General features: G+C 36.2%; 2 protein-coding genes across 6 annotated transcripts in view; both read left to right on the top strand.

Annotated features, from left to right (window-relative positions):
* The first annotated feature begins 188 nt into the window (after positions 1-188).
* ctcf (CCCTC-binding factor (zinc finger protein)) lies at positions 189-8,703 on the top strand. 2 transcript variants are annotated; one of them, XM_073850446.1, is made up of 12 exons: positions 189-335; positions 2,974-3,513; positions 3,606-3,945; positions 4,038-4,208; positions 4,289-4,422; positions 4,504-4,624; positions 4,727-4,876; positions 5,008-5,168; positions 5,276-5,458; positions 5,539-5,671; positions 6,461-6,670; positions 6,763-8,703. In XM_073850446.1, the coding sequence occupies exons 2-12, from the start codon at positions 2,983-2,985 to the stop codon at positions 6,984-6,986; spliced, it is 2,358 nt and encodes a 785-aa protein (XP_073706547.1). In that variant the 5' UTR covers positions 189-335; positions 2,974-2,982; the 3' UTR covers positions 6,987-8,703. The 2 variants fall into 2 exon arrangements, with proteins under 2 accessions (XP_073706547.1, XP_073706546.1); XM_073850445.1 differs by having other exon boundaries at positions 6,760-8,703.
* A 7,848-nt stretch (positions 8,704-16,551) lies between these two features.
* The window catches only part of carmil2 (capping protein regulator and myosin 1 linker 2), a 50,115-nt gene continuing 44,019 nt past the window's right edge, over positions 16,552-22,647 (top strand). For all 4 annotated transcript variants that reach the window (XM_073850546.1, XM_073850545.1, XM_073850544.1 and 1 more), the window contains exons 1-5: positions 16,552-16,674; positions 20,339-20,460; positions 20,990-21,087; positions 21,172-21,242; positions 21,330-21,403. In XM_073850546.1, the coding sequence (XP_073706647.1) occupies positions 20,381-20,460; positions 20,990-21,087; positions 21,172-21,242; positions 21,330-21,403 (323 nt within the window). In that variant the 5' untranslated portion in view covers positions 16,552-16,674; positions 20,339-20,380. The remainder of the gene's footprint in view (positions 16,675-20,338; positions 20,461-20,989; positions 21,088-21,171; positions 21,243-21,329; positions 21,404-22,647) is intronic.

The following is a 22,647-nucleotide window of genomic DNA, read 5'->3' as shown; positions in this document are numbered from 1 at the left end:
TATTATTTTTACACATAACGCTTTTCTTAAAAGAAAAAAAGAAAAGAGGAAAAAAAAACAGCCCACATCCGTAATTCAAAAGTAGCGCCCCACACGGCCAATCCGCACACTGCTTGTGTTTACAGCCCTCCCCCACGCCACCGCCCCCCTGCGTGACGCGCATGCGCAACAGCCGCTAAGGGCCGCCATTTTGTGCGGAGCCTACTCTGCAAAAGCGGGAGAGGATTAAAACCGCCGGAGGTGAAGGACGCAATTTTACTCCGTCTCGTACTGAAGGAAGAACAAACCCTGGGCTTTCTGTCGAATTCAACGCGAGAGTAAATCACCAAACGCAGGTAAAACAGCACTACTTTTCCGAAAGGGGGGAGTTTTGCAGGAGCTTTAATCGGCCTCTAGGTGTCACGATGGGGCTCCCAGTCCAGGCGGCTGGCGGGGGGTGTTTGTCTCCCTCTATCGTTATCGAAAATTTAGCAAAAAACATTTATAACCCAGAAGTTCGGGCTTCTGCCCGATAATTAAGCACTATTGAAACTATATCAGACGGCATTTCGCTAAGATGCCATTATTTAACGACAGGATGTTTGTTTCAATCTTTAGGCCAGGCGTCCATTTTCTGTTTCTTCTCTTTGTTTCCTGTCTTTAGAAACCCGCCGTTTCTGCACGCGCACTTAGCTAACCAGCTAATGTGGCTTTCAAAGTTAACCAATTTCAGGTCCTGCCACACCCAAACTGTGTAAAACAAGCATCTAAATTCACAAACGTCGAATCCGCGTGGTTTTAATCAAAATATGTGCGATTTTAACCCGTAAAATACATTTTAGCTTGCGCCTATCGCCGTGTTCGCGCCCCTCCTCGAGCAGTTAAATTCAAACCCGAGTCGATGAAACATTGACCCGGTTCGGCGATAATAAAGTCCCATTACTGCGGCCTGAGTTCGCTCTTTGATCGTTATCGCTCCTGGAATCCAAAACGATCGGTATAAACGTAAACGTTAAGTGTATCTTTGGCGTTTTAGCATCAGCTCTACAGCCGTTGCTAGCGTATTGCGCAGATTGAAATCAAACGAGGAAGATGTCGTTGCTAAATGACACCGATGGCCATTTTCGATAAGTAAGACCAAGCCTCGCCGCCTCGCCTGCCCCGAATCCCGCAGTTTATCGCCGGAAAACTGAATCGCCGCGGTCGTCGGTCTCGGTGCGACCGCTCGCTCTTATTGAAAGACCAACCTCAAGCAACAAACGACAGAAGGGATAAAAACTGTAGAGAGCTCCCTCTACAACCCGACTGGTAGTGGTACAAAAACACGATTAACCATCTCAGAATGCCCTCTTGCTGTGGGAAACCATAAGGGTGTTTTAAAACGTGTGAAGGTAAGCATAGTGGACACATTTGCACCGTTTTGTCGGTTTAATGGGTTCATGGCCAAATGCCCGCGATCATGAGGAAGTAGAAACGAATCGGTTCAGATGATGCTTTCTGGCGCCGAATCAAGAGTTCAAAATGAGGTTTTGGTATAATGAAAGTAACGTTCAAGTTTTGCAAGTTTGCCGAGCTTGTTTATGGTTAGCCTTAAAAACTAGTGGCTTTTAACTGATAGTTGCTTGTTTTATATATATATATATATATATATATATGGTAAGAATAGACTATTTAAGATGAGGGTAAAATGAGGCAGATGTACAATTAAAGTATCTAAAGTAATTTCAGGATGTTTCCTATCTTTTTAAATTCACAAAATGTATTTATAACAAAGGGTTCTAAAAATATGGCTACTTATAAAAAAAAGTGTTCCTGTGGCTCAATTTGCCTTAGGTTAGGGGTAAGTTGACCCAAGTCAGGGGGTAAGATGCACCATCTGGCTGAAAACTGACCATCTGATTCAAACCAGTGTTGAATTTGAAAGAAAATGTACATATTTTCTTAAACTCGCTTAATAATCAAATTTCATTTTACAGTCATATTTCTTTTCTTAAAGCTAACTTACAGTAAAACCAATCAAATAAGGTTTCATTTTCAATCTTTAATCGTTTGCATTTCTTAAACAGTGTGTTGAACACCAAAGTTTTAACTTTCCCAAAAACAGACTTAAACGGGGTTTGTAGAGTAAAATTAAATTGAATTAGAATAAAGAAGTAAATGTCACTGAAACTAATAAATATTTTAGTCAAAGATTCTTGGCACAGTAGCTTTTCTGCAATGTCACACCGGCCATTAGGGACTACAGGTGGGAATTTGATTATAATGTGATGAAAAGCATCTTCTGGTTATTATCAGAGAAGGATCTGGTGCACTTGGACACTATCCTTATTAAACAAACTACAGATAATATCTATATGCATGATATAGCTAGCTAGCTAGCTTACCAATTCAGGCTAATATATAGCTAAAAAATTTACATGGTTTTATATGTTGAAAAAATATTTTTTAGATATTTTAAACATTTTTTTTAAATGGGTGCTGTCCATCATCCAATGTGTTTCTCCTTTTCACAGTCTGACAGAAATGAGGTGTGATTCTAAAATGCATGATCACATAACCGTAAAAGTGTACAGTTGCCAAGATGCAGAGGGTGGGTCAACTTACCCGCTGGTTTAACTTACCCCAACTCCTACTCGCTTTGACTATAATGACTTTCAAACTGAAAGTATGTTTTGTTTTGGACATTGATGACTTGATTTGTTTGCATCCCAACAGGTTAAGCTAGGTAGTAAGAAGCAAAGTTGAGACAGGTAGTTCGTTCATCGGAGGCAGAAAGTGTTGGAGGCACAGGTGTAGAGAGATGAAGTATTCGTTTTTGATACAGGTAAACTCACAGTATGCTATACATACACATGGATGTCTGTGGAAATACCTATTCAACTCAATTGTTCTCCATTTGTGAGTAAACGCAGTCCAGATTGCAGTCAGGTAGGAGAACTTTAACATCCTATATTTAGTGCACCATTCTAACTTTTTTGCTTTTAATGGGTATAGGTATTACCCATGGAAGGGGGACCGACTGAGGCAGTGGTGGAAGATGCAGGGGATGCTTTCAAGGCCAAGGAGTGTAAGACATACCAAAGGCGACGAGAAGATGAGGAAGTAGTGGGGGCTGAATTGCTGCAGGCCGCTGGGTTAGAGCAAGCCCAGGTGGAAGGAGAGCCTGTGGTGGAGGCTGTTAACAGTAGTGTGGAGATGATGGTGATGGACACCCTGGACCCTGCCCTGCTCCAGATGAAGACAGAAGTCATGGAGGCTGCTGTTGGTGCACCCGTTGGTGTGGCTGGTGCTGCCCATGAAGCCACGGTCACCACCGTAGACGATACTCAGATCATCACGTTGCAGGTGGTGAACATGGAGGAGCAGCAGTTGGGCTTGGGAGAGCTGCAGCTGGTGCAGGTGCCTGTGTCAGCTGTGCCTGTCACTGCCGCCACTGTGGAAGAGCTGCAGGGGACATTGGTGGACGCCACTGCCATGCCTAAAGATGGGGAGCCGGTCATCTGTCACACTCTGCCATTACCTGAGGGCTTCCAGGTCAGTCATATTGATTTTTTTGATCAGGCTATGCATATTAAATGCAATGCTCTGGGATGTTCTGGTGAATCTAAATCCTGTATCTTCTACAGGTGGTCAAAGTGGGTGCAAACGGAGAAGTGGAAACTGTGGAGCAAGATGAGCTCCAGGCCCAAGACGATCAGCCTCAACAGCAGGAGGAGGAGGATATGACTGAAGCTCAAAATGAAGACCCCGCCTGGTCCAAAGATCCAGACTACACGCCTCCTGTTAAAAAGGCTAAGAAGACTAAGAAAAGCAAGCTGCGTTATAACACAGAGGGCGATAAAGACATGGATGTGTCTGTGTACGATTTTGAGGAGGAGCAGCAGGAGGGACTGCTCTCTGAAGTCAATGCTGAGAAAGTTGTGGGTAACATGAAACCGCCCAAACCAACCAAAATCAAGAAGAAAGGTGAGAACGTGTGATGCGCACAGAAAGAACAGACACTTGTATGTTACAGTATAGTGTCAGTGTGCTGGCTTTAAATCACTGCATGTTTGCAGGTGTTAAGAAGACATTCCAGTGTGAGCTGTGCAGTTACACTTGCCCGCGCCGTTCCAATCTGGACCGCCACATGAAGAGTCACACAGATGAGAGGCCTCACAAGTGCCATCTTTGTGGTCGAGCCTTCAGGACTGTGACGTTGCTGAGGAACCACCTCAACACCCACACAGGCACGTGATCTGAAGTGCATTAGAAGTCTATCTAGTGTGAATTAGAAATTTAAACAGCCTTTTTTTTTTCTTTCTGACAGGCACCAGACCACATAAGTGCACTGATTGTGACATGGCCTTCGTCACCAGTGGAGAACTGGTGCGACACAGACGCTACAAGCACACTCATGAGAAACCATTTAAGTGCTCCATGTGTGACTACGCCAGTGTAGAGGTCAGTCTGAGATCTTCATATTGAGGCTTTTTTTAAATAGAAAGTTATTTTCAAATTGACCTGAGCTTTGAAACTTTGCAGGTTAGCAAGCTGAAGCGTCACATTCGCTCCCACACTGGAGAGCGTCCGTTCCAGTGCAGTCTGTGTAGTTATGCCAGCAGAGACACCTATAAGTTGAAGAGACACATGAGGACCCATTCAGGTCAGCAGCACTTAACATTTTCCCAGATTGTGTTATTGTCAACTTTAAATGGGTTAGATAAATAGAATTGACATGAATTTCTTTTTTAAATCTGTTCTACAGGAGAGAAGCCCTATGAGTGCTATATCTGTCATGCACGCTTTACCCAGAGTGGTACCATGAAGATGCACATACTGCAGAAGCACACAGAAAATGTGGCCAAATTTCACTGCCCCCATTGTGACACCGTTATTGCCCGCAAGAGTGATCTTGGTAAAACCGCAATGCTCAGCATTTACCTTTTTTAGTTGTTGCTGGTGACTTATGTGCTTTTTACTAGCAATGACAGCTTGGAATATACTTGTGGTGTTTTGATGATTACACAATTGCTGTGTTCCCTGTAGGTGTGCATCTCCGTAAGCAGCATTCCTACATTGAGCAGGGCAGAAAGTGCCGTTATTGCGATGCCGTGTTCCATGAGCGCTACGCTCTCATCCAGCATCAGAAGTCCCACAAAAATGAGAAACGCTTCAAGTGTGATCAGTGTGACTATGCGTGCCGTCAGGTTAAACAGCTCATGCAAAATCTCTTCAAATTAAATAGTTTTATAAACATTCATTAATCACATTGTAGGAAACTCTGCTTCACATTTAGTTGTGTTCTTGCTAATAGGAGCGTCACATGGTCATGCACAAGCGCACCCATACTGGGGAGAAGCCATACGCCTGCAGTCAATGTGAGAAAACTTTCAGACAGAAACAGCTGCTGGACATGCACTTTCGGCGTTATCATGACCCCAATTTTGTACCTACATCCTTTGTGTGCACTAAATGCGGCAAGACCTTTACTCGCAGGGTACGGTGTATTGAAAACTCAGATATATTTCAGGATTCTGCTGGATACAGGGTTTAACAAATGTTGTACATTTTTAACAGAATACCATGGCCAGACATGCAGAGAACTGCACTGGGATGGATTCTGCTGAAGGAGAGAATGGCGCTACAAGCAAAAGGGGCCGTGGCCGAAAGAGGAAGATGCGCTCTAGAAAGGATGATGAGGATGATAGTGGTGAGTAGATTGGATATGGTTCTGTGAAAAAAAAAAAAAAACTATAGAAATCTGTCAATATAACTTTATTATCTGAATTTTTTTTTTTCTCAATTGCGATTTTATAAACTTACAATAGAAAAATAATGTCAGAATTGCGAGATAAAAAATGAGCAGTTGTGAGAGAGTTAGATTTGAGAGTTTTTATCTCACAATTCTGGAAAAAGTTGCAATTTCATGAAAAAGTTAGATTTGCAATAATTTTTTTTTTTTTTTTTTGCAATTGTGTCAATTCTGAATTTATTTCTCACAACCGAGTTTATATCATGCAATTTTGAGGAAAAGGCAATTTTGTGCGTTTATTTCACAATTCTGTTTTTTTTCCCTTGCAATTGTGAGTTTATATTACGCAATTGAGTGTCATATTTGCACGTTTTATCTCACAATTCTGCTTTATTTCTCTGAATTGTGAGTGTGTCACACAATTCTGAAAAGTAGTTTTGCAATTTTTTTTTTTTTTTTTTTTTTTTTTTTTTTTTCAAAATTCTGAATTTATTTCTCGCAATTCTGAGAAAAAGGGCAGTTTTGAACGTTTTTCTCACAATTCTTCTCACTTTTTTCTTGCAATTGCAAGTTTATTTCTCAGAATTGTGAAAGGTTTGTCTCGCGATTCTGACTTTGTGAGAGAGTCACAATTTTATTTTTCAGTGGTAGAAACAGTTTTTTCCGAATAAAATGGATATGACTTCAAAGAGCTAAATAAAAATCATGAGTTTTATAAATATTAATGCTGTGACCTTAATATCTCAGATGACCATGGAGAACCTGACCTTGATGACATTGACGAAGAGGATGAGGATCTTCTTGATGATGAAGATGACCCGATGGATGTGGAACAGGCTCCACCCATCATTCCCATCCCTGCACCAGCTGAACCTCCTGTCAAGAGGAAACGTGGCAGACCCCCAAAGAACGCAGCCAAGGCTTCTCCTACCAAGTCTGTCGCCAAAACCACCACAGGTAACGTATGCACTGCTGCGCATTACGACAAACCACTCAAAGCCTCATTTAAGTAGGTTTAACTAAATGATTTTCTCTGCTTCTCCTAGCAGCTGCTGCCATTATCCAGGTGGAGGATGAAAGCACAGGGGCCATTGAGAACATCATTGTGAAGAAGGAGCCTGATGGTGGTGATGCCGCTGCAGCTGCCCAGCCAGTGGTGGAGGAAGTGGAGGCTGTCGAGGCTGGTGTAGAAACAGTGCAGCTAGCCGTACCCGAAGCTGCACCCAACGGTGATCTTACTCCTGAAATGATCCTTAGCATGATGGACCGGTGATCTGGGGGATACGTGTACATGCACAGGCTGATCACACATGCTTGCGTAAATGCACACCCCATATGTGTCCCTTGATTATATATATATATATATATATAAACACATACACACGCTCACATTTCTCTTCTTCACCTCCTTTAATACAGCGCTGTGTCCTCTTGTCTTGCATCAGATTTCTCAAAGACTATAAACTCCAAATTCTGAACGTCCTGAAGTTTCTTACATTTTGTCTTTTCATGATGATCACAAAACTGCGCTTTTCTACTGTTTTTATCACACCAGTAGTTCAACTGCTGACTTTTTTTTTTTTTTTTTTTTTTTGGCTGTGTACATTGTATGTTGAGAGGCAAGGTGATTTTTGAGAGCATTAATGTCTCAGACATTGTGGTATAATACATGCATCTAGAGTTTTCTTTACCCAGCTAACCTGCCATCTTTACTTGTCATTTCAGTTACCATGGCAATATTCAGAAATGCTCATTTTGTGCCTGGTCAAGCCTTGATATCTAGAATCGCCGTCACTGCTGTAGAAATGGGTGTTTTTACCCCATCTGTCCAGAACAACCTTTCAATGTTTGACATTTATGAAGACTTTTATTCGCTGTTTCTTCCTCATGTGCTCATTCACTGGTCACAGTTGATAATGTTAGAGAGCGTAGAAATGTAGCCATCTGATTATCAAGCCAGGGACGATGACATCAATCCATCCATATTATTATAAAAAAAAAAAAACGGTTGATAAAGTTGTACAAAAAAGGTAATCTTGGCTAGTCTTGCTTGTAAATAATTTTTATTTTCTGTTTTATTATGAACATTTTAATCTTTTTCTAGTGAATTGATGACCTTGAATGCTAGGGCAATGGCTTTTAACAGTAGTTTGGAAACATGCCACTGAAGGCTTTCAAATTATTTGTGAGGGGGAAAAAAATAAAAGACTGAAGAATCATGTAGGCTGTATAACCCCATTCTTTCTGTCCTTCTGTAGCTTGAATCGTTGCATTTGGTCTGCTCTGCTCGCTTGATGGGAAGGGGTTGCTTCATCTTTCTACCACTGCTTAAAGGCGACGAGAGTGGCTTTAATATTGTACCACCTGACGAATAGGCTTCCATGTTGGATTTTGTTCTAGCTTTTGTAAAAGGAGGAAAAGGGACAGAACTGGGCAGGTACAGCAACGTGCACGTCTCCAATCATTTGGATCTGTTTCGATGGGGTCGTGTTCCCATCAACCACCCCTAATACTAAATTGTGTGTGACCTGAGGTAGTTTCATGGGATTCTGAAAGGAGACTAAAAGTTTACAAATAGGTTTTTTTCAGACCACGTTTAATTTAAAAAGTTTAATACGAGTGTTCGAGGAAGCTATTTTGATACGAACTGTTTCTAGAATGGGAAGCTTGGATAGGATATTTGTAAAAAGTTTGTCACTTGTTTAAAAAAAGAGCAATGTCTTTATTTCTGATTATTTGTTTTTCTGATTCAGAATGAAGTTTTCCTCCAACATGTAATTGCATTTAAATTGCTTTCTTTTTTTAAGCTCTTAAAATTCTAGGTTAATGCATTTTTTTTTTTTTTTTTTAACCTAGCTGTACTGTGTGAATTTTACAATGGTCAGAAAACCAACCTTATAAAGACATTTATTATGGCTGGGTGGGGTATAGAGGTCATATGAGGTAAGATGGTGTGGAGAATGTATTGCTGTACAGCTAATAAAAAAATATTGTCCTAATTCAATGTCTCTTTCTTTCTTCCATTCATTATTTGAGTTGACTCTTCAACGGGAATTGGATACAGTTGTGTGCTACTTGATTTGACGCATGATTCCTTTTCTTTAATAAGCACCAGTGAAGATTTAAAATGTAAAAAAATCTGAGATATTTTTAAAAAGAAAATCTGCCAAGCATCTGACATGTTGGCTCTTTTACTATGCTGAAAATACCTAGTTTAGTGTTCCTGGTCAAAAATGACTGGTTTTATTTGAGTTGGCACATTTTTTATTTAATGTTGAAAGTGACTCTTTCCCTTTTGATCAGTTTATGCACCTCAGTTTTTGAGTAAAAAAAATATTTAGAAAATTACAACTTTAAAATATTACAACTTAAATCTTATAATTGCTACAACTGAATTCTAGTAATTTTGACTTTTCTCAATATTTCAACTATTCTCAAAATATTTAGACTATTCTCATTTTTGACTTTATTCTCAAAATAGACTTTAAAATATTTTAACTTTATTCTTCTAATTCCAACTTTAAAATATTCAGACTTTCGTAATTTTGATTTATTCTCAAAATCTTTAGATTTTATTCTCACAATTTCGACTTTATTCTCAATGTTTTGATTTTACTCTCACAATTTCGACTTTATTCTCAAAATATTTTGACTTCATTCACAAATTATTTTAAGTTTTCTCAATTTTGATTTGCTAAATATTTCAACTTTATTTTTGTAATTCTGACTTCATTCTCAATTTTTCAACTTTATCTTCAAAATATTGGCTTTTTTCAAATTATTTCAAAATAAATTCTCACTTAGTTTATTCACAAAATATTTTGACCTTATTCTCAAATAATTTTGATACTATTGTAATTTAGACTTAAATCGAAATATTTTGAGAATAAAGGCAGAACTACAAAAATAGTTGAAATAGTTTGCTTATAGAGTCGAAATGACAAGAATAGTGTCAATATTTTGAGCATAAAGTCGAAATTACAAACAGAGTAAGAACTACAAAAATAAAGTTGAAATATTTTGCAAATACTGTCAGAATTTCTCAAAATGTTTTGACTTTATTCTTGTAATTTTGACTTTGTTCTCAAAATATTTTGGCTTTATTCCTAAATTACTTCGACTTGTAATTTTGACTTTATTCCTAAAATATTTCAATTTCATTCTCACAATTTTGACTTTATTATCAAAATATTTTGGCTTCATTCTCGTAATTTCGATTTTGTTCACAAAATATCTTGACTTTTGTCAAAAAAATTTGACTTTATTGCCATAATTTCGATTTTATTCTCAAAATATTTTGATTTTTTTGTCTAAATATTTTGACTTTTACCTGTAGTTTCGACTTTATTTTTAAAATATTTCGATTTTTGTTATTCTGGTTTGTAAATTGTTGCTAATAAAAAAATATATATTTTGACTTTATTCTCGTAATTTCGATTTTGTTCTCAAAATATTGATTTTATTCTCAAAATATTTCAACTTCATTCTTGAAACAATTTGACTTCATTTTCGTAATTTCGATTTTGTTTCAAAATATTTTGACTCTGCAATTTCGACTTTATTTCTCAAAATGTTAAAATAGTACAACTGCGGCATATTTTAGACTGGAAACAAGTGCTATAAGGTGGGTCTAAAATTGGTGTCCAGTATGCCATAAAATCAACTATTATTTTGGGTGAAAAAGATCCTATCTGGATCAAAATATTTTTGAAAGAAAAAAAATCTCTTACAATTGGCCAATGCTTTTTCCACCTAAAAATTTAAGATCTTTCAGAAAACATCAAATAGTGACTCGGATACAGTTTTAGTCAGAAAGGGCTGCCACAGTTTCAAAGTGAACAATATTCCACTAGAGGGAGATGATGAGTAAAAAAGAGAAAAAAAGTCAATTTAGCGTTTTTATTTTCCTTTAACCATCTACCCAACCATTAATTTAAAAAATAAAGGTTACAAATACAACATTTGTCTTTTTGTACACCTCACTGATGGAGACACCAAAACCTTAGCATCATTTAAACAGGTCAGTGATTTGACAAATACCTATTATCATCACGTGTACCACAAACTGAAGTTGTACATATATTAACCTCATTTGCAAACGCTTACTGCATTGGGATTGAAATGATTGTCGTGATGTGTGAAACTGCACATTAAGAAGTAACTGTGATAGAATGCTCTTCATGCACTTCAGGTGTCACATCCTGTCTCAGACCTGTACTCTCAAACTGTGGTTTTCCCCCATAAGCATGAATCATAAAGCAGCAGGATGCGTGTGTGTACAAGAGAGTGTAACACACTTACATGAGAGCTGCCAGCGCTGGCCTGTCTTCACCCTGTTGCCACCGACATTATGGCCGCGCAGACAGAAGTCCCATTTTGCCTCAAAGGTAAGCTGCTTAAACATAAAATTAAATACTTGCTACATGCTACTAAAATAAGTAAATAATTCGTTGTAGGCTTGGTTAGTCTATGAGACAAGTGTCTGGAACTTTTTCAGACTATCGGCCCTCACTTACACTGTCAGTATAGTACAGTGCTTACATTATTATTTTGTTTAATTACCGCCAATTGCAGCTCTGCATAAATGTTTGTTTGTGCTTGGTTTCCAGAATGCATAACTAAGTATCTGAAGCCACAGAGGGTTCAGTTCATGAGTTTGGTGCAGCTCAACCAGTACAAGGGACGAGCAGAGAGCAGAGTTTTGGTATGTCCGCTTCTTACAGTGCCTTGCTAAATTATTCATACCCCTTGTATGTTGCTGCCTTATGTTAAACTACTTTAAATTACCTTTCCCCCCCACATCAATCAACCATAATGGCAAAGCAAAAAAATAGGTTTTGAACATTTGTGCAGATTTATTAAAAATAAAAAACTGAAAAGATCCCGTTACATAAGTATTCATACCCTTTTCTGGGACACTCGAAATTTAGCTCAGGAGCATTCATATTGCTTCTAGATGTTACTACACTTCGAGTGGAGTCAAACTGTGGCAAATTCATTTGAATGAGTATGATTTAGAAAGGCACACACCTCTCAGAAAATGTTTAACAGCTGAAAATGCATATCAGAGCAAAAACCAAGTCCTGAGGTCAAGATAACTGCCTGTAGAGCTCAGTGACAGACTTGCGTTAAGGCAATGATCTAGGGAAGAGTTCAGAAAAAAGTCTGCTGCATTGAAGGTTCACAGAAGCATTATCCATAATGGAAGGTGATTGGAACAACTAGGACTCTAGAAAATGTCTGCCAGCCCCCATCCAAGCTGACAGAGCTTGAGAGGTGAAAAGGTGAGGCAAAGAATGGCAGATAATTGCCAAATGCAGATGTGCAAAGCTTGTCACATCATACCCAAAAAGACTTGAGGCTGAAAAGGTGCTTCAACTATGTACTGAGTTAAGGGTATGAATACTTATGCAATGTACTTATTTCAGTGTTTTATTTTTAACAAATTTGTAAAATTTGCAAATCTGTTTTTTGCTTTGTCATTATTATGGTGTATGGAGTGTAAATTGATGTGGGGATAAACTAATTTAAAGCAGTTTAACATAATGCTGCAACAAAACAAAATGTGAAAAAAATGAAGGGGTATTAATACTTTTTCAAAGGAACTGTATATGTATATATAATATTTTATATTTTCGTTTATGTGCAGTTTATGACCTAGTATCAGTTTGGGATCAGTAAGATGTTCTTAAATAAGTTGCTTAAGCTCATCAAGGGTGCTTTTATTTGATAAAAATAAATGAAAACAGCAATATTATTGCAGTTAAATTTTTTTTTTTATATTTTAAAATGTAATTTATTCCTGTGGTGGCAAAGCTGAATTTTCATCAGTCATTACTACAGTCTTCAGTGTAACAACATTAAAAATCTTGCTAATCTCAAACCTTTGAACAGTGGTGTATGAAATGCAGATGCTTAATAAAATAAAACCCATAGATGAGGAAAAAAACATGAATTTCATAATGTATTTTGCTTTAATGACACTCTAGTTTGTGTAAAACCTGATGTTCATGTTCTTCAACATGATTTGAGATGATCCAAAGAGCATTTTGTGTCTGAGTCACATGATAACTTATTTGATAAGTACCGTAGAAAACTCTAGTTCTCATGTTTCTCATGTAAATTATGTATTATTTTACTGTTGACTGTTTATCTTTGTTCTCGACTATAAGCAGCTTTCTCTGCTGTTGTAGAGATGTGCTGATGAAATGTGCATGTATCATGCTTTGCAGAGCATCAGAGCAAGGTTCTGCTTGCACAGTCAGCTCTGCATTGTTCATATGTGAAGCGTCATTTATCATTGAAGGGCTGTGTGCTTTCTCAGTAATGTGAAAGAGAAAGCACTAAGATGGTCAAAATATTGTTGTTTGTGGTTTTGCCAAAATATATTGTTAAAAAACCCGATAACCAAAAACAATATTTTCAGGCAGGTTGCTGAGCCATAAAACTGAAAGCCACAAAAAAATGAAAACACATTTGTGTGTGCAACTGAAAGGAAGTTGCACACAAATGTAGCCTGTTGTTATGAGCTCTCGTTGTTGACCAGAAGATGGCACTAGACTGACACTAGAGTAGACATTTACTCTATTCTGTGCTTTTTTTTTTTTTTTTTGACAGGTGATGTCTCAATGGAGAGCTCATGTGTTCCACAGCAAGCAGCCAGTGAAGGTGAGGAACATTGTATAAATTCGGGCCTGCATTAGAGCACATAGATCTCACAGCAGGGCTAGAGCAATACTTGGCATACTGTAGAATTTTTCATGTCGATTGGCCTAATTTGTGAGAGGAAACAAGTGGTTAAAGACTAGTACTTTAAAGTGGGACACACAGCGTATTGTTTCTGCACCACTGTCTTTCTGTAATTTATGCTCCAGCATAGTTTCAGATTGCAGTGACCTTGAAAAGCATGTGGACAATCAATGTTTGCATTTTCTTTGATGCAAAATATCAAATCAAGTAGCTCTCGATTTAATAGAAAATAGCACAGGCACATCTCTCAAGGAAAACATTTTGAAAAAAGATGCTTGTCAATATACAGTGGATTTATTGTTCAAAATTACGACAAAATATAACCTGAATAGTAGGGTAAAGCTAGTTGAATATACAGTGCCTTGCAAAAGTATTCATACCCCCTTTTTTCACACGTTCTTATGTTAAACTGGTTTAAATGTTTTTTCCCAGATCAATCTACACTCCATACACCATAATGACAAAGCAAAAAACCAAGATTTTTGCAAATTATTAAAAATAAAAAACTTAAATGATTCCATTGCGTAAGTATTCATACATATAAGGGACACTTAAAGGAACACGCCACTTTTTTTTGGAAATAGGCTCATTCTCCAACTCCCCCCGAGTTAATAAGTTGAGTTTTACCATTTTGAAATCCATTCAGTCGTTCTCCTGTTCTGGCGATATCACTTTTAGCATAGCTTAGCATAGATCATTGAATCCTATGAGACCAATAGCATCACATTCAAAAATGACCAAGGAGTTTCGATATTTGTCTTATTTAAGACTTGACTCTTCTGTAGTTATATCGTGTACTAATACCAGTGGAAAATGTAAAGCTGCAATTTTTTTAGGTCGATAAGATTAGGAACTAGCCGAAGCAGGCGGAGTAATATCACGCAGAGCCTGAAATTAGTTCCCAGCTAGGTTAGCATTTGCACATGTGCTGCGTGATATTACTGCGCCTGCTTCGGCCATGTTACAGCAGCAAACTTCCTTGACTATTACGCCGGAATGGAAGTGCAGTTCCTAATTTTATCGGCCTAGAAACTCGCAGCTTTACATTTTCCGCCGGTTTTAGTACACGATATAACTGCAGAAGTGTCAAGTTTTAAATAGGACAAATATCGAAACTCGTTGGTCATTTTTGAGCGCGATGCTATATTGGTCTAATAGGATTCAATGATCTATGCTAATGCTTTGCTAAAAGTGGTATCGCCAGAACAGGAGAACGGCTGAATGGATTTCAAAACAGTAAAACTCAACTTATTAACTCGGGAGGAGTTGGAGAGTGAGCCTATTTCCAAAAAAAGTGGAGCGTTCCTTTAAAGTCAGGAGCATTCATATCGCTTGTAGATGTTACTACACTTTGAGTGAAGTTAACCTGATGGCAAATTCAATTGAATGGGTATGATTTGGAAAGGCACACACATCTTAAAAGATCTAACAGCTGAAAATGCATATCAGAGCAAAAACCCAACCCTAAGGTAAAAAAGAAAACTGCCTGTAGAGCTCAGAGACAGAATTGCATCAATCCACACATCTGGGGAAGAGTTTAGAAAAACCTCTGCTACATTGAAGGTTCACAGAAGCATATAGTCTCTTTCCCTTAATGGAAGAAGTTTGGAACAACCACAACTCTTCCTAGAGCTGGCCTCCTGGCCAAACTAAGGAACTGATGGAGAAAAGCCTTGGCTAGAGTGGTGACCAAGAAGCTGCTGGTCACTCTAGTTGAGATCCATGATCATATATGCAGATGGGAGGATCTTAGAGAAGGACAAACATCACTGCAACACTTCACCGATCTGGGCTTTATGGTGGTGTGGCAAAACTCAAAACTCGCCAGTGTTAAAAAAGCATCTAAAGGACCCTCAAACTGTGCAAAACAAGATTCTGTCGTCTGATGAACCTTAATTCCAAGCATCATGTTTGAAGAAAACCAGGCACTGCTCATTAGCTGCAGAGTACCATCCCTAAAGTAAAGTGTGCTGGTAACAGCCTCATGCTGTGGGGTTGTTTTTCAGTGGCAGGGACTGAGGGACTCATCAGAGTAGAAGACAATATTGAAATAGCCCTAATGAAAACCCAGTCTAGAGCATTCAGAACCATTCAGACTGGGCAGAAGGTTCACCTTCCAACAGAACAATGACCCTAAGCACACAGCAAGAGTAGTTTATAGACAACTCTGTGAATGTCCTTGAGTGGCCCAGCCACAGCCTGGGCTTGAACCAAATCAAACATTTCTGGAGAAACCTGAAAAAATGTCTGCCAGAACACATGTGATGTGCAAATCTTGTCACTTCATACCCAAAAAGACTTGAGGCTGTAAAGGCGCTTCAGCTAAGTATTCCGTTAAGGGTATGAATACTTATGCAATGTACTTATTTCAGTTTTTTATATACATTTATGAAATTGTGACAATTCTGCTTTGTCTTTATGGTGCATGGAGTGTAGATTGATGTGAAAAGAAGTAATTTAAAAACAGTTTACAAGGCAGCAACATAACAAAAGGTGAAAAAAAAATGAATAACAGAATAACAGGTATGTGAAATAAATGCTTCTTTTATTCGACTAAAATAAGGAAATAGTCAGGGAGCCAAAAAACAGCAACTAACCTTGAACAGTGAATTGACTCTGTCATGTAAATATGCAGCTGATAAAACAAGCAGTAGGTTAGAAGCAGGAGGGTCAGGGTAGGTTACGTCCACTATTAACTCGAAGTGTTGTAGGGGGGAATATTTCTTAGCAGAGCTCCATTACAATTTATATGTCCTGTGAGTGATATTTGTTTCAAATTCCAGCTTAAAAATGTGCTTTTGACTGGTGCTTGGTGTGATTTCATGACTGATTCATGTACCCTTTTGAAAGTTGATTGTATTTCTTATTTAGTGAAAGAAGGGCTATTAGTTCTTAATGGACTATGCCACACCATGTAACGATATGCAGTTAGATATTGAAAGACTATGACTCAGTGCTATTTCCTGTGGAAAAAAATAGCTTGTTCCAAAGCTCAACTTCTGTGTTTGAGTTTCAATGAATGACCCAGCCTCCCAGACCCCCCACCTTCTCTTCTGGGTTAACCTCTGAGTCACTATATTTCCAGTGTTATTTGCTGCATATACATGTCGGAGTATGTGTGATGTTTACAGCGGTCCTGTCTCTCTCTGCAGGTGGAGAGTTCCTTCAGTTATTTAGAGATCTATGCCATCACCATCGACAGTATCGAACAGGTAAGAGATCTAATGCTACAACAGGGCACAATGATGATAGATTGTTATCTACACTTTAATACAATGTAATCTACATTTAACACTTTTTTTCAGAATTGCATGATATAAACTCACAATTGTGAGAAATAAAGTCAGAAATGTGCCTTTTTTCTCTTTATTCTTACTTTTTTGTCAGAATTGTCAGATATAAACTCTGAAGACAAGAAATAAACTCTGAAGACAAGTGTGAGATTATATCTCGCAATTCTGACTTTATTTGATTTTTTTTATGTGATTTTTTTTCTCAGAATTGAAAAGCGGTCTCTCAATTCTGACTTCTAAATTCATCTATATACATCTAAATTCTGAGAAAAAAAGTCATATTTGTAAGTTTATATCTCACAAGTGTGTGAGACTTTTTAATATGTTTGAAGTCTCTTATGCTCACTGTGGCAGTATTTATTTGATAAAAATACAGTAAAAAAAATGTAAATTTAAAATGACTTCTTTCTGTTTTAATATTTTACTGCAGTATTTTTAGATTCCTTTTTTGTTTACTTTTGATCAATTTGATGCATCCTTGCTGAATAAAATTATGGAAGCCTGTTTCTGCCACAGAATAAAAAATGTAAAATGTTTGTTGTTGCGACTTTTATCTTACAATTCTGACTTTTTCTAAAAATTTTGTAATACAAACTTACAATTCTGACTTTTTTTCTCAGACTTGCATGATGTAAACTCACAATAACAAGAAATAAAGTCAAAATTGTAAGATAAAAACTTGCAATTCTGACTTCTTTTTCTCAATTGTCAGATATAAACGTTTTTTTGCATTTAATTGCATGTTATAAGTCAGAATTGCAAGAAATAAACTCAAAATTCTAACAAAAAACAAACAAAACAATTGTGAGTTTATATCTCGCAACTCTGACTTTATTTCTTAGAATTGCGATTTTTTCCACAGAATTGTGACTTTGTCTCTCAATTCCAACTTTTTAACTTGCAATTGTGAGTTTATATCTCAATTCTGAGAAAAAAGTAATATTTGTAAGTTTATGTCTCACAAGTCTGAGAAAAAATCAGAGCTATGAATTTATATCTTAATTCTGAGAAAAAAGTAGCTTTTAATAAAGCTTATTATTATTAATTTATTTTAATAATTAAGCATTTTAACCGTTTAGGGTCTGTAAGACTTTTTAATGTGTTTGAAGTCTCTTATGCTCACTGTGGCTGTATTTATTTGATAAAAATACTGTAAAAAAATTAAATTTAAAATGACTTCTTTCTGTTTTAATATTTTACTGCAGTATTTTTAGATTCCTTTTTTGTTTACTTTTGATCAGTTTAATGAATCCTTGCTGAATAAAATTATGGAAGCCTGTTTCTGCCACAGAATAAAAAATGTAAAATGTTTGTTGCGACTTTTATCTTATAATTCTGACTTTTTCAAAAAATTTTGTAATACAAACTTACAATTCTGACTTTTTTTTCTCAGACTTGCATGATGTAAACTCACAATAACAAGAAATAAAGTCAAAATTGTAAGATAAAAACTTGCAATTCTGACTTCTTTTTCTCAGAATTGTCAGATATAAACGTTTTTTGCATTTAATTGCATGTTTTAAGTCAGAATTGCAAGAAATAAACTCAAAATTCTAACAAAAAAACAAAACAATTGTGAGTTTATATCTCGCAATTCTGACTTTATTTCTTAGAATTGCGATTTTTTCCACAGAATTGTGACTTTGTCTCTCAATTCCAATTTTTTAACTTGCAATTGTGAGTTTATATCTCAATTCTGAGAAAAAAGTAATATTTGTAAGTTTATGTCTCACAAGTCTGAGAAAAAATCAGAGCTATGAATTTATATCTTAATTCTGAGGAAAAAAGTAGCTTTAAATAAAGCTTATTATTATTAATTTATTTTAATAATTAAGCATTTTAACCGTTTAGGGTCTGTAAGACTTTTTAATGTGTTTGAAGTCTCTTATGCTCACTGTGGCTGTATTTATTTGATAAAAATACAGTAAAAAAATTTAAATTTAAAATGACTTCTTTCTGTTTTAATATTTTACTGCAGTATTTTTAGATTCCTTTTTTGTTTACTTTTGATCAATTTAATGCATCCTTGCTGAATAAAATTATGGAAGCCTGTTTCTGCCACAGAATAAAAAATTTTAAATGTTTGTTGCGACTTTTATCTTACAATTCTGACTTTTTCTAAAAATTTTGTAATACAAACTTACAATTCTGACCTTTTTTCTCAGACTTGCATGATGTAAACTCACAATAACAAGAAATAAAGTCAAAATTGTAAGATAAAAACTTGCAATTCTGACTTTTTTTTCTCAGAATTGTCAGATATAAACGTTTTTTTGCATTTAATTGCATGTTATAAGTCAGAATTGCAAGAAATAAACTCAAAATTCTAACAAAAAAACAAAACAAAACAATTGTGAGTTTATATCTCGCAATTCTGACTTTATTTCTTAGAATTGCGATTTTTTCCACAGAATTGTGACTTTGTCTCTCAATTCCAACTTTTTAACTTGCAATTGTGAGTTTATATCTCAATTCTGAGAAAAAAGTAATATTTGTAAGTTTATGTCTCACAGGTCTGAGAAAAAATCAGAGCTATGAATTTATATCTTAATTCTGAGGAAAAAAGTAGCTTTAAATAAAGCTTATTATTATTAATTTATTTTAATAATTAAGCATTTTAACCGTTTAGGGTCTGTAAGACTTTTTAATGTGTTTGAAGTCTCTTATGCTCACTGTGGCTGTATTTATTTGATCAAAAATACTGTAAAAACAGTAATATTGTAAAATAGTGTTGCAATTTTTTGTTTACTTTTGATCAATTTAATGCATCCTCGCTGAATAAAATTATGGACACCTATTGCTGCCACAGAATAACAAATTGTAAAATGTTTATTGCCACTTTTATCTCACAATTCTGACTTTTTTTCTCAGAATTGTCAGATATAAACTCCCAATTGCGTGTTATAAGTCAGAATTGCAAGAAATAAACTCAAAATTCTAAAAAAAAAAAACAATTGTGAGTTTATATCTCAACTCTGAGAAAAAAAGTTAGATTTGTAAGTTTATATCTCACAATTCTGAAAAATAGTCATATTTGCAAGTTTATATCAATTCTGAAAAAAAGTTGATTTTGATAAAGCTTATTAAACCTTTTTTTTTCTAAATAATTAAGCATTTTAACTGTTTGGGGTCTGTAAGACTTCAATATTTCTGAAGTCTGTTATGCTTACTGTGGCTGTATTTATGTAGATCCAAAATACAGTAAAAACAGTAATATTGTGAAATAGTGTTGCAATTTAAAACGACTGTTTTCTATTTGAACATATTACTGCAGTATTTTTAGATTCCTCTTCTGTTTAAACATATTTATAGTGTTATGTGAACATATAGTTAAAAACGCAAGGAAGTTGAGGTCATTTTTTCAGCCCTGGTTTTTTTTAGAATCTCAAAGTGTCTGATTTTAAACTGCTTTCAAAGTCTAGAGGCATGTAATGGATTTCAGAAGTGACTGTCTCAAAAAAAAAAAGTTCCTCTTCATATATTCCAGCCAATTAGTTCTGTGTTTTCTTATGGATACTTACGATCGTTCACCATACCTTGCATTTTATTTATGTGTGTGTGTGTGTGTGTGTGCGTGTGTGAGGTGGTTATTGAGACGGACAGGCAGATCTACTCTCTTAGCCTGATGTCAGTGCGAGATCTAGAAGCTGTGGTCACCCATGTCACCGCCTCGCTCAAGAAGATCTTCCCTGATTCATCGCCAGGGTGAGGGATCTGTTAATCATCACAGCTGATCTAACATCAAGCATTACTTCAAATGCTTTTTGTCTATCTGTTCATACATTAGATTTTTAGTTCAGTGCTTTTAAAGGGATAGTTCATGCATAAATGAAAATTCTGTCATTAATTACTCACCTTCATGTTGTTCAAAATCTGTAAGACCTTCGTTCATCTTCGGAAACCAACCAACACCTTAAGAACCACTGCTTTTATCAATCGTAGAGCAGTGGTTGATCTTCATATAGTTTCACTTTTCCATATTATTCCTTGTGATAAACTCTAAGGTCTTCACAGATTTGACTCACTTCTTCTCGAGAATCTCAACTGATTTATCTACCCACAAACGGAAAAAACATGACCTTTAATACTCATTATCTAATGCTATCAAGTACCAGCAATGTTAATCACATATGGCACATTATTTCACCACTGACTGGAAAGCTAAAGAAAGAAATTGTGTTGGCTGATGGGTTTCATTGATCCTACACTTCCTTTATCTCTTTCTTCCTTTCAGGAAGTTGCTGAAGAAAGTTCCCCCTGATCTCCAAGAGCGGCTATGCAGTCTTGCTTCCAGAGTTGAGGAGCATGTGAATGGAACAGTTGGACCATGTGGTCAGATGATAATGATATCAGTCGCAAATTAGTTGTATAGGACAGTCACATCTAGATGTTTCATTTCTCTTTGATCTTCCACAGGAGGCTTTTCAGACACTTACGCAGCTTTGTGTGACTTTAACGAGTTCCCATGCTGTGTGGAAGTTCAGTGGGTCTGTGGTAATCACTGCTAATAAGAATCAAGTTTTCAAAGGTTAAGCAATGATGGTTTTAAGAACTGTTGCTCTTGTGGTTTCTAGGACGTTGATAACATTTACCATGTTCAGAACTGTCGGGTATTCAACCTCATAGACTTCAGTCATTTAGACAGCAGGTAGGTACAATTGCTTACACCTCTAAATGAGAAATATTTTTTTAATGAATAAAATGACATTTTATGTATACATTTATATATTATATATCATATGTAAAACTTTAATACACTGCCATTCATAAATTTGGGGTCTGTAAGATTTTTGAAAAAGCCATTATTCTCACCAAAGCTGCATTTTTAATACAGTAAAAACATAATATTATGAAATATTATTACCATTTTCAGTAAATGTTTTCTAATTTAATACAGTTTAAAATGTAGTTTATTCTTGTGATGGCGAAGCTGAATTTTCAGCAGCCATTACTCCAGTCTTTTGTGTCACATCAGCCTCTAAAAATCTTAAAATTTTATTTTGCTGATTGGTGCTTAAGAAAATTTCTTATTATTAGCAATGTTGGAAACAGCTGTGCTGCATAATGTTTTTGTCAAATCTGTGATACTTAAATTCTCTGAACTTAAAAACTTAAGTTCAAAAGAATTTATTTGAAATAGAATTTTTGTAACAATGTAAAAGTCTTTACTTTCACTTTGGATCAATTAAATGCATTCTTGCCAGTGTTGTTTTTAACAACCTTCTTAGATTTAGTCTTAGTCTTTTGGACTAAAATGCTTATTAGTTTTAGTCAAATTTTAGTCACTTCTATATGTGATAGTTTTAGTCCAATTTTAGTCGACGAAAAGTCAAAAAGGTTTTAGTCTAGTTTTAGTCAAAAAAGGGGAAAAAGTAGTCTTTTAACAAATTAATGTAGGTCAGTAAGTATTTTGCTGTTGGGTAGTGTCACTTACCCAAAGGTGGTGGGCGTAACAAAACATGGATAGAATGCTAAAACGGCTTGCCATACTAGTATGGCAAAGAGTATGTAATGCTAAAACGGCTTGCCATAGCGTCAGATACTTTTTAGGTTTTAATTGGCATGCACAATAAGCAGAAATGTCATGCATTTTAAACATCTGACGGACCACCCACTAACATTTTCGTCTATTCTCGTCTCGTCAACGAAAACTCTCACACGTCTCGTCATGTTTTAGTCATCAACGAGCCATTTTTATCTCGTCATCGTCTCGTCATCGTCATGAAAAAAAGTGGCGTCAACGAAATGATTTTGTCATCGTCATCGTTGACGAAAACAACCTGATTCTTGCTGAATAAAATTCTGGAAGCCCCTTTCCGCCACTGAATAAAAAATAAAAAAGTTATTGTGACTTTTATCTGAAATTTCTGACTTTTTTTCTCAGAATTGTGT

This window comes from Garra rufa, chromosome 11 (genome assembly GCF_049309525.1).
Source record: "Garra rufa chromosome 11, GarRuf1.0, whole genome shotgun sequence".
NCBI classification, from domain to species: Eukaryota; Metazoa; Chordata; class Actinopteri; order Cypriniformes; family Cyprinidae; genus Garra; species Garra rufa.
This window is presented reverse-complemented; position numbering and strand designations above follow the sequence as displayed.